Source organism: Cyprinodon variegatus, unplaced genomic scaffold (genome assembly GCF_000732505.1).
Source record: "Cyprinodon variegatus isolate N-32 unplaced genomic scaffold, C_variegatus-1.0 Scaffold553, whole genome shotgun sequence".
Lineage (NCBI taxonomy): Eukaryota > Metazoa > Chordata > Actinopteri > Cyprinodontiformes > Cyprinodontidae > Cyprinodon > Cyprinodon variegatus.
Window position 1 is genome coordinate 105586 of NW_015151006.1, and position 11162 is coordinate 116747.

At 39.6% G+C, this 11162-nt stretch overlaps 1 protein-coding gene across 1 annotated transcript in view; it reads left to right on the forward strand.

Moving 5' to 3' along the window:
- The first annotated feature begins 5232 nt into the window (after positions 1 to 5232).
- The window catches only part of LOC107095502 (serine/arginine repetitive matrix protein 2-like), a 17603-nt gene continuing 11673 nt past the window's right edge, over positions 5233 to 11162 (forward strand). Inside the window, exons 1-5 of the mRNA XM_015391633.1 lie at positions 5233 to 5619; positions 5904 to 8256; positions 8800 to 8861; positions 10731 to 10766; positions 10855 to 11156. Coding sequence (XP_015247119.1) covers positions 6277 to 8256; positions 8800 to 8861; positions 10731 to 10766; positions 10855 to 11156 — 2380 coding nt within the window. The 5' untranslated portion in view covers positions 5233 to 5619; positions 5904 to 6276. The remainder of the gene's footprint in view (positions 5620 to 5903; positions 8257 to 8799; positions 8862 to 10730; positions 10767 to 10854; positions 11157 to 11162) is intronic.

Genomic DNA, 11162 nt, shown 5'->3' on the forward strand with positions numbered 1-11162 from the left:
CAGCATGTTATTTAACTGACTAAGGTAGAAACTGTACAAAATCAACATGAATGTAATAATTTAATCAGGTTGTTGGGAGCAGTGATGGTTATAAAGTCCTCCAGCTGCTGGGAGGAAGGATCTGTGATAATCCTCCCTGGTGCATTTAGGGTGCAGCAGTCTGTCACTGAAGGAGCTCTCCAGTTCAGCACCAGCAGCACGTGTGGGGTGGGAAACATTATCCAACAGAGATGTTACTTTAGTTAGGATCCTTTTTTTCCTCACATCCTGCACTGAGTCCAGAGGACATCCAATCACAGAGCTGGTCTTCCTGATCAGCTTCTCCAGCCGCTTTCTCTCAGCTACAGATAATCTACTGCTCCAACAGAGCTCCATAGAAGATGGCTGATGCCACAACAGAGTCATAGAAGGTCTTTAGGAGCGCTCCTTGCACTTCAAAAGACCCCAGTCTGCAAAATATAAGTAAATATAAGAAAGAAAAAGACTTAGTTTTGGTCATAAATGGATTAAACTGTACTTTACTCAAAATAGGTAAACATAACACTTGTAGGTGTGAATACTGTGAGCAACAAGAGACAATTGAACTTGTTATGGTAGACTGTATAGTATGAAAGAAATAGGAGGGAAATGCTTCAAAATCTTAAAAAGGAAAGAATATGCTTTAATTTAACAGAAATCCTTAGAAGGAACTCAAGTGATAAGTGTTATGTAATTGTTTTTCATTATCTTATATTAATTAAGGTTTTTTTCATTTTATTTTGTGGATTTTGTTAAGTATAAGTAGCAGCCGTTCAGATCCACACTCCCTACCAGTTGGTGGCGGTAATGGGACATTTCGTTAAGTGGCAACCGCCGAAAAAAAGTCCCATACAGACGAAGAAGAAGAACTTCCTTCGAAGGCCTAGGATATACGTACGTTACGTTTTTATATTTTATGCATAAAAAAACATTTCGTTGATTTTTTTTTTTTTTTTGTTGTTGTTGGTTTTATTTTTATCTTCCTGAACGCACAAAAAACATTTCATTGATTTTTAACGTCGGTTTCCTGTTCATCTCCCTCAATGGTGTTCATTGAACTTAATGCAGGAGGCTAACGTTAGCTGCTAGCCTGAAAGTGAAACTAGGAAAATCTCCTGCATTTATACAAAATTAGCTCCTATTTTACGTCCTCTTACGGTAGTGGGTTTGATTACGCGTCATATATCTTTTGGATAAACCTGCCAAAGGCTGATTTGCTCATTTTTTTTCTTCTTTTAGCTTCTAAGCTGACATGCTAGATCAGCAATCATAGACTGCTCTTATGTTATTTACTTCAGTTTTATATATTTGAAACATTTCAGCCAATTGTTCAGTAGGAGAAATTGCTTTGGTCAGCCAAAACTGCTTTTAATAACACACAGAATGCTAAAATGTTCATTACAAGTATGAAAATGTCTGTTATAAGTGTGAAAGAAAATGTGTCTTAGTGCTAACTGAATACTGATGCAAATACATAGAAGGTAGGGGCAGTTTATAGCCTTTTGGGCCTTACTTTGGTGATTATTCAGACTTATACCTTATTCAGACCTTAAGCAGGTGTGTTAAAGTAAACTTACTCCAATCCCATCTAGATTAACTAAACCGCAACAATGTGAATAACACAAAAACATTATTTCATCTGGTTGGTGGGACTTTTTAATTCAATGATGTATGGGATACAATCAAGATGATACCATGATTGCATCGTATTAATACAAGAAGTGGAACATCTGAGTGAAATTATCCTGATTTCTGAGCTTTTTCAGAAACTTTTTTAATTTTTTTAACTGGAGGTTTACTATTAGTCCCCCATCAGAGCAGCTTCAGTGTAGGGCAGAAACAATTAATCGGATTAATCCTGATTATTGAAATGATCGTCAACTAATTTAGTAATCAATTAAACATTAACTGGAGTATAGAGACTTTAAAACATTCCTTAAGCTGACAGAGCGACTCACTCAAAACAGTTAAAAATAACTAAATTGTACAAAAAAATTGTTAAACATTTTGCTTTAACTTTAAAACAATGTTTTCTTCTGTTAATATGCTCTATCCAGAAGTCCTCAAGTGGTAGAGTTTTAGTTTCCCCTGGTTTTAATTCTGTGAAAAATCTTCTTTGAGGATCCTTTGGCTATCCGATTATTAGTTGTTTAATTGAAAAAAGAATCAACTGATTTGAAAAATAATTTGTTGCAGCTCTACTTCAGTGCAATATCTACCCTTCTCATTTACACTGTTACAGCAAACAAGAAAAAACAGCCTGATTTTTAGAAATTGATGAATATGAAATTTCACAGAAGTCCATATATTGACTAACCTGCCATGGCATAAAATCTTTTTGTTATATATTGTGTTCAGGCAGCATGGCCATACATGCAGTCTGTGATGCAGTGAGGAATGCACTCTCCGAACCACGATTCCAGCTAATTGTCATAGTGATAAAAATAATATTCAGAGCACAAGCACACTGCTCTAACCACTCTCCCAATACTCCAAATTATCTTCTCTCAATTTGCACTCTGATTTTTGTAATATATTTTTTTATTTAGCTTCTTATATCAAATATTCAAGAAACAAGTGAATGCCCAGGGTGTATGAGGACATTATACATTTAGAATACAGAAAATTAAAAAGGATGGTATCTCAAAAAGAAAGCAAAGGAAAAATGAACTACTCGACTTGTCTGGATAATATTTTGTTTTAACCATTTGATTTTTGAGGTATTTTATTGCATTGTTGTTGTATTGCAAGTTTCTTTTTCCCTCTGAATTACATCAGGTCTTCAATAAAAGCTCATGTCATTGTTTCTCGACCAGCTGATGGGCTGCTGGGTGGAGCGTTTTCTAGGATTCAGGCCAATCCTGAAAGCTAGCTTGTCCTACAGCAGGTTTGCTGTTCCCAGTACGTTACCATGGTGACTAGCTTCGTGGTACTGGAGAGTCAGGGTTGAGGCTGAAGTTGTCTCTCTAGCCTAGTAATCCAGCTTCATGATGCAGGCCTCTGGTCTAAGTGGTTTTCAAACTCAGTCCTTAGGATAACCTGACCTGTGTGCGTGTTTTAGATGCGTCTATAAAAGTGCATTCGGACCGAGTGCAGCTGACCAGGTCAAGATCCGCGATTTTAATCATACCAAACAAGCAAATGCAAAGAATATGATTTAATGTGGGAACTACTTTCAGTGACAAATCGTGTTTGGTGAGAAAAAAAATCCTCTGCTTTATGTAAATAATATCTTAAAGAAGCAGTATTTGAAATTTCTTGTAATATGGCGTGCATACTTCATTAATTCTTTGAATTAATTAAGTTTTTAATTGTCAATTTTGTTGTTATCATGGTAGTACACATATTCATCAGTACAAAGTACTAGCATGACGTGTCTCTGCTCCAGCACTCCCCCCTCAGCAACCCGCTAAGGCTGCAGGGGCCTGCAGGTGTGTGAAAATCATACAGGATGGTTGGTTCTGAGGACTGAGTTTAAAAACCACTGGTCTAAATGACCAATAATCTACATTGTTAAGCTGTTTGTATGCACTTTGATGATCATTCATTTCAACATTATGTATACTTTTACAGTGATCTGTTCAGTTGGTTTTGTAATATGCTGTCAAAAACTACTGAGGTTGAGAAGTGGAAGATAAATTAGGCTCTTTAAAATAAAACCGAATGTCTATAAACTGTGACATAAAGCTGCCTGTTTTGGGGCTTTTTTTCTCTTGACTCTAAACACCTGGCTTGAATAAATGAGTGATTAACAGACTTAATAAATGGCATTTAATTCTGATGTGATGGAGCACAGATTTTTCTCTAAAGGGAAATGTTGCATTAAGGAGAAGGAGAAAGGTTGGGACGTGAAGAATTAGGCCTTGCACCTTATGTGGATGTGCGTTTCCTTGCTTGGAAATACATTTTCATCCAAACCTTTTCTTTTCTCTATGGTTAACTTGATATTTGACTGGAGGTGCAGTTAATATAATAATGAGGATGTATGCAACGAGTTAAAGAAAAGCATGCCTTAGTCATGCCTGGGTCATGGTTACCACAAAAACAGGCATAAATTGGAGGCAACTGGACTTTCATGCAGTGTTTCTGAGAACATTTTGACTATCCAGGAGACTTTGCTCTTGTTTTCATGCCTCTGCTGGGGTTTGCTTTGCTCTGTTACTTCCTTGTTTACTCCGGTACAAGCCGACAGAAATGACAAAGTCCATCATCAAGTGTAAAAAAAAAAAAAAAGGAATATCAGATGCCAAGAAGGAAGACACACGTAGTGATCTGAGTTAAATAAGAAAGTTGGTGTTCACTGAACCTGGAGCTAAGGTGGAGAACCTGCCAATTTGATGGATATGCAAGTACTGCCAGCAGATGGTTATGGCATACCACAGTGTTTTCTGTCTGCTGATTGTGCTCTTTTGAAGCTTTAAAGAAGTTGGTCCCTTCTGCAAAAGTTGTTCATGTGTAACTTTTTTTGTTTTGATTTTTTTTTTTCTTTTTTAAAAACATTTGTTGGCCTAAACTAAAGTCATAAATTGTTGGTTTCTAAGCAGGACATTCCTGTATATAAATCCTGTAAAGGGCCTTTCTATGTGAGCATCCAGTCCAGAAGTTGTCAACAACTGGCTTTCTTAACTAGTTTTTACGTTTGAATTGTTTGCGGCTGGTTATTTATTTATTTATTTTTAGGTTTTTACGGCACTAGTGACTCATTTTTAGTACAGTGGGCTCACAGGAAGGGGGTGTGAGAGAGGGGGAGAGACGTGTGGCGTAGAACCACAGGTTGGATTCGAATTCGGGTCTGCCATGTTGAGAACTACAGTAATTGCTGATTTATGCTCAGAAACCAGGTCGTCCACGTGTGTGTCGCAGTGAACGCAGATATGCCCCACCCCTCCCGCAGACACTCTGGTGCACCTCTCCAAAAAGGCCTCTGAATGGTCAAATCTAGATCTGCTCTGCACTATGCATATTTCCTGTTTGGTACCTTTATGGGCTTGTTTTGTTTGGATGACCACCATTGTGGAAAACGACTCGTGAAGATGGACCAGCTAGAAGACCGAGGAGCGCGAGAACCCTGGGACCCTTCTTTCCACCTGGATCCCCGCTCCTTTTCGCCCTCGTTGTCCCTCCATTGTCGCACAAACTTGCCCTCTGCGTTTTTCCACTTCCTCACCGCCTTGGTGACCCACGGCTAGTTCGTGATTGTTCCTCTTGCATTGTTGCGTGGAATAACATAGCGCAGACCACTTTTCAATGTTGGGCATAAATCAAAAATATCTGCGACAAGCCCACTGCGACACACTGCTGCAGGAGTATAACCAGCCCTTAAAACCTCCAATGTGTCGTGTGTGCCAACCACTGTGCCACTGAAGCATGCTCGCGGCTGTTTTGTTTCTGTCCACACACGCCCTATTTCTCAACACAATGGATTGACAACACCTTTGAATCAACTGTGTGTTCTGAATGTAACGTACTTGTAATTATCTTGAATGTCTCTTAAACCAGGTTGTTCTTCGCCTTTTTCCCAGACTTTTGTTGAATGTCGACTGAGGAAGTGCAAGAATCTAGAATCTTCTGCATTCCTGTTGCACTACATAAATGACTGAGGTGAGTTTAGAGGATGTGGTTCCAGGCCGACCGACGCTCGTCTCTTCAGCAGTTTTTCTCTTCGGAAAATTCAAGTCATTCATTCAAGTTTGGTGTCTTACAATATGACCACTATATATAATGATTATTTTGTTGGATATTCTGTTTCACATTTTGGTCTTTGTCATTGCGTATTCTTGTGTAAGAAAATATTTTTTTTCTGTTTGGAACTATTTTATCTTTAACCCCTGGTTTCTATCTTCTACCAACTCTGATGTGTCACTCTCTCTGTTTTCTTTTGGTAGTGGACAACTGAACTCTCTTAAACTTCGGAAGACGGTGAAGCTTCTGAGAGGCCTTAAGACTGTCCTGGTGATGGCTTAAATCTTTGGAGGACCAGTTCTACTCCATATTCAGAACACATTTGCGTTCAACATTTTCTTTTCTTTTGCTTTTGGACTTATGTCTCAACTCTCAGAGATGTATGGCTACCCCCAGAGAGATAATTTTTTCCCCCCATGTGTCGTTTAAACTGAACATTTAGGTAGCGCTGATGCAGGTCCACAATGCGATGGTGGTAATACATTAACTATCTTCTGTCCAATTTTTAAGCAACTGACTTAGGCACCACTCTGCTCATCTGTGGGGGGGCGTTAATCTATTGGTATTGGTAAAACCATGTCATTACCACCGTTTAATCCCTATAATTCAAGGAATCAAAATCCTACCCAAGGTCAGCCCACTAGGCCAATCTCTAGTAGATATTCAGAGATGGACAACTGGAGGGCACAGCGACTTATTGATCCTGATCCAGAAAGGCGGCGTTCTCCACCATCTTTGGAAACTTCAGGAAAAAGAGTCCCTCGAATACTAGATATTCCAATGACTTATAGGTCTGAACAGAGAATGGTGATGTCAGAAAGGGACTTTGAAAGATCAGCTGGGTTCCTTGACAGCAGAATTCGAGAGGACACTGTACCTCCGCCTTTAAGCTTTTCATCCACCACCAGAAGTGTGCCATCCTTTGATGATACTGACAGAGATGGAGAATCTGATGATGAAAGTGACAGCAACTCTTTGAGTTGGTTGCAGATTTGTAAGATCCCTTCAGAGGATAATCCTGGGAAATTTCAGCCCTCAGTTTCATCTCACCATCCCAGCACCAGCGATGGTAGGTGTTTTTCTGGCGAGAGACAACACAATAGGGAATCTCTGTCTGTAGCAAGAAGTTATGATAATCCAACTCCAGGCAAACAGAGCAATGAGGTATCTCAACTCCAGTCTACTTCAGAACTTGCTGGTGTTCTCCTACAGCGCTTTGGACTTGAAAAAGAAGACTTGGATTATCTCCTGATGTTACCTGAAGATCAAATAAATTCTGATAATATCGATATGATCTTGAAACAGATCATCCATATGAAGAAGAAAACATCTTCAACACAATCCTGCTCTGACCCCCAACCCTCCACAAGCTTTTTTGGACAGGACGAGCCTAAAGACACAAGAGAGCCAGAGATGTTCCAAGACGATATCTTTACAAGGTTCTTGAAACCTGCCAAAGTGATGGACTATGGACATACTAGGAGTTATACTGTGGTTGGGGAGAAAAATGAAAATGTCATCAGTCATGAGACTAGACGTAAGAACGATACCTCTAGCAGAAGCAGATCTAAAGAAACATCGGGAAAAAATACTACCGAAGTGAAGACCAGCTTGCCAATTCCTTTACTTGAGTCGACAGATTTTTCTTCAAGACTGACATCTACTAGCAGGTCTGGGAGTCTTCAAACCAGAAATCTACCTGGTAGGCCACAGTCTCAACCAATCCAGGCTTCTCAAAACACCCCTAGCTCGTTGATTACCCAAAATAAAAACACAGACCCATCTATGAGGGGACTAAACCAACCAGCGTTGGTCTCTAAAAAAAGTTCTGCCTCCTTTATTCCACCAGAGGCAGACGGGGATGCTCCTAAAGAGCCGACGACCCATGCAGATCCCATTGAGACATTGCAGAGCCAGAACCAGGCACCACAGATTGGTTTCATTCCTTTTATTATTTCAAAGCAAATTGCAGAAGAAAGGAAAAGATCCAATTTGTCTTATAGACACTATCGCAAACCGGGTCCTCCACAAGTGGAAGCTCAAGATTCAGAAAAATCAAAACCACCTAACTCACCACCAGGTGAAGGTGATGGTAAGCAAAGTAGTCCTACTGATGATCCGAGTAAAACCCACAAACATCCTGCCGGGGTAGCTAAAGAGCAGGTAAAGGAAAAACCAGCACCAGAAGAACTAAAGCAAACGTCTCAAGGAAGTAAATTAACAAAAGACTCCAAGAACACCCACATGATGAGGCAAACTAAATCCCAAGGCATTACAAGAGAAGAGGCATTACAGCCATATTCTTCATCCGCGGAACGCAGTGCTTCAAATGCTTTTGTTTCGAAATCACTTGCTCCTCCTCCACGTCGGTCAAACACTGAAGCAGATAAACGCCATAGTTTGGTAAAGTCTGCTTACAGCGAGTTGGATCTAAAGAAGAACAAGGTTTTCAAGGGAGTACCAAGGCAGTCCAAGATCAATGACTATTTAGATGTCACTCCACCAGGCTTTCCACATCGCTGCACTCTTTGTAACGTCTCATCTAACAACGTAAAGGTAAGTCATTAAGGGTGTTCTATTTTTGATTTACTGGTCTGTCTTTTTTTGTTGAGTATTTGATTGAAAGCTCAGACTTGAATGAGCATTAGCTTAAAACACCTGTATCAGTCAATCCCTAGTCTTAAGCTATTTTTTAACCATTTCAAACATAAATGGTGTTTACGATGTTATGTTTTTTCATTGTATTTGTTACCCATGAAGTAGACTTGTTTTTCTCCTACAAATTCTCATGAGAACCGGTGTCATGTTATCCTTGTCTCCTCATCCTCCTGCCCTTCACTCATTGTCCTGATCAAGTCCCACTTGGAAAACCATTGCCAAACATGAAGATAACTGAAGAGAGCTACCTCAGACCTGACCACGGCACAGGATTCCTTTTCTTTGTTGTTTTTATTCTGTATGCTGATTTTAATTTAAAAAAAGACATGTTAAACAAATCTGTTCGGTGTATTTTTTTTAAAGTCTTTGAAAAAAGGTAATTTAAAAAACGGCTTACCCTCTGGAAACTTCTTAACATTTTTTGTCTCTTCTCACAACCAGGAATTGGCTTCCCATCGTAAGACCACCCTCCACCGCGAGAACTGCAAGTTACTTCAGAGAGAGTTAGTTTTTTCTTTCTCCAGATACATATACCTTTCTTATTATTAATAAATGATGAAAACACTGGTTCTCCTTATCAGGCAATTCATTGAAAGACCACATCCTTCGCTAATAGTGTATTAAGTTAATCATATTTCCAAGTTGTAGTCTGACTTTCTTTTTTCTTGAGCCAAACAGCAGTGTGTAGGAACTGCCTAGAACAGTTAGGCACCATTTTGATACAGATTATTGATGTACTCATTTTTTGAGGAGAGAGGAAACCTTCATGTTGGGATCGGACAAGCTGTATAATGGCTATATTATAGCTTGATATTTTCAAAGGCATTCGCAAGTTTAAGACCCTAAACGCATTTAAGAGTTTTACCGGAATTTTAAGACTTGGATATTTAGAAAAATATTAGACACCTGGTTTCACAAACTAATCAGCTAATTAAATCAAAACACATGCAAAGATCAGTTTAGTTCTGTAGGCTACACAATCATGGAGAAGAAAGCTGCCTTAACGGTTATCCAAAAGGCAAGCATTGCACTAGAAGGGCAAGACATTCATTGCTTAGGAGGCTGGCTGTTCAGAGGTATGTATCTATGCACATTAATGTGTGTTGTGAAGGAAAAGATGTGGTATAAAAAGGTCTACAAGCAATGGGGTTGGCTGCACCTCGCAAGGATCGTGAAGCAAGACCTATTTAGAAATGTGGGGGAGGTTCACAAAGACTGGACTACAGCTGGAGTCGGTGCTTCAAGCAAGACATGAGTTATATCTGCTGCATTCCTTGTATCGATCCGCTCTTGAACAAGAGACATCGTCCCCGTCTTTCCTGGGTTAAGACAAAAAGGACTGGACTGCTGCTGCGTCGTCCAGAGTTTTCTCCGATGAAAATACCTTTTGCATTTCCTTTGGAAAAAAAGGTTCCAAAATCTGGAAGAAGAGGGGAGAGATGGAATCCATGTTGCTTACTTTCCAGTGTAACATTTCCCCAGTCAGGGATTTTATTTTTATGCCATCTGCCGGTGTTGATCGATTGTGTTTTGAGGTCCAAGGTCACTGCAACCATCGACCAGCAAGTTTTAGAGCACCTTATCCTTCCAGCAGCCGACCAAATTTATGGAGATGTAGATTTAATTTACCAATACGTCTTGAAACCTGCACACTGTGCCAAAACTACCACGTCATATTTAGGGACCATCGTATCACTTTTCTGATTCGGTCAGAAAACTCAGCGCTTCACAGTACCCCATAGTACATCTATGGGGTACTGTGAAGAGGATGTTCTTTAGGTGCAATAATCCAGGCAAAGGGAGCCCCAACAAAGTATTAAGTGCTGTACAGACTCATACTTTTTGTTAGGTTGTTTTTTTTTTTTTTTACATAAACAACTTTTTTGTTGTTGTTAATGTTAATACTTTTTCAAAATTGGCAAAGAGTTTTGTAAATGTTTTTTCTATTTTGGTCTTAAGTAATATAAACATTTTCTAAAATACTGACTTCTGGGTTTTCATTAGTCATCAGTTGCAATCCTAAAGATTAATAGAAATAAACGTGAAATATATAAGTCTGTGTGTAACGAATGAATATAATCCAATTTTCACTTTTGGAATGAAATTATTAAAATAATTAATTCTTTCATGATATTCTTATTTTATAGCCAGTAGCTGTAAAAAGGGTTGAAAATGGCACAGAATGTAGGAGGAATTTGGTTATTAATGCAACACTCCATTAAAGGGTTTTCTTAATTGAATCAAGCTGTGCGGTTTGTTTTTGTAAACCTCTTAGGTGTTTTATGAATGCCTCTCTCTAATGCAGAAATCTTTCTGCTTGTAAACTCTGACCCATTTCATCTTAGGTAATTGTTTACATGTCTATATTACAGATATCCAGACTGGCATCACGGGAAACAAGATCAGAGGTAATTGTCTATACTATTAATTCACTATTACACTACAAGTATTGTCTGTTTTTGTTTTTCTAACTGTATTGTTTTTTTGCAATTGTAGAGTCTCGGATAAAAAATCTAGAACCCGGAGTAGGAGCCGTTCCCATTCACACGGTTCCTACCGCCGTCACAGAGACAGGTCCAGCAGCGGCTCCTGTTCTCGCTCACGCTCCCGTAGCCCACAGCGCAGTCGTACAAAGGAAAGACGCACCGAGAGCAGCTCCCGTAACCGCTCAGGCAGCCCACAGCGTAGTCGTACAAAGGAAAGACACACCGAGAGCAGCTCCCGTAACCGCTCAGGCAGCCCACAGCGTAGTCGTACAAAGGAAAGACACACCGAGAGCAGCTCCCGTAACCGCTCAGGCAGCC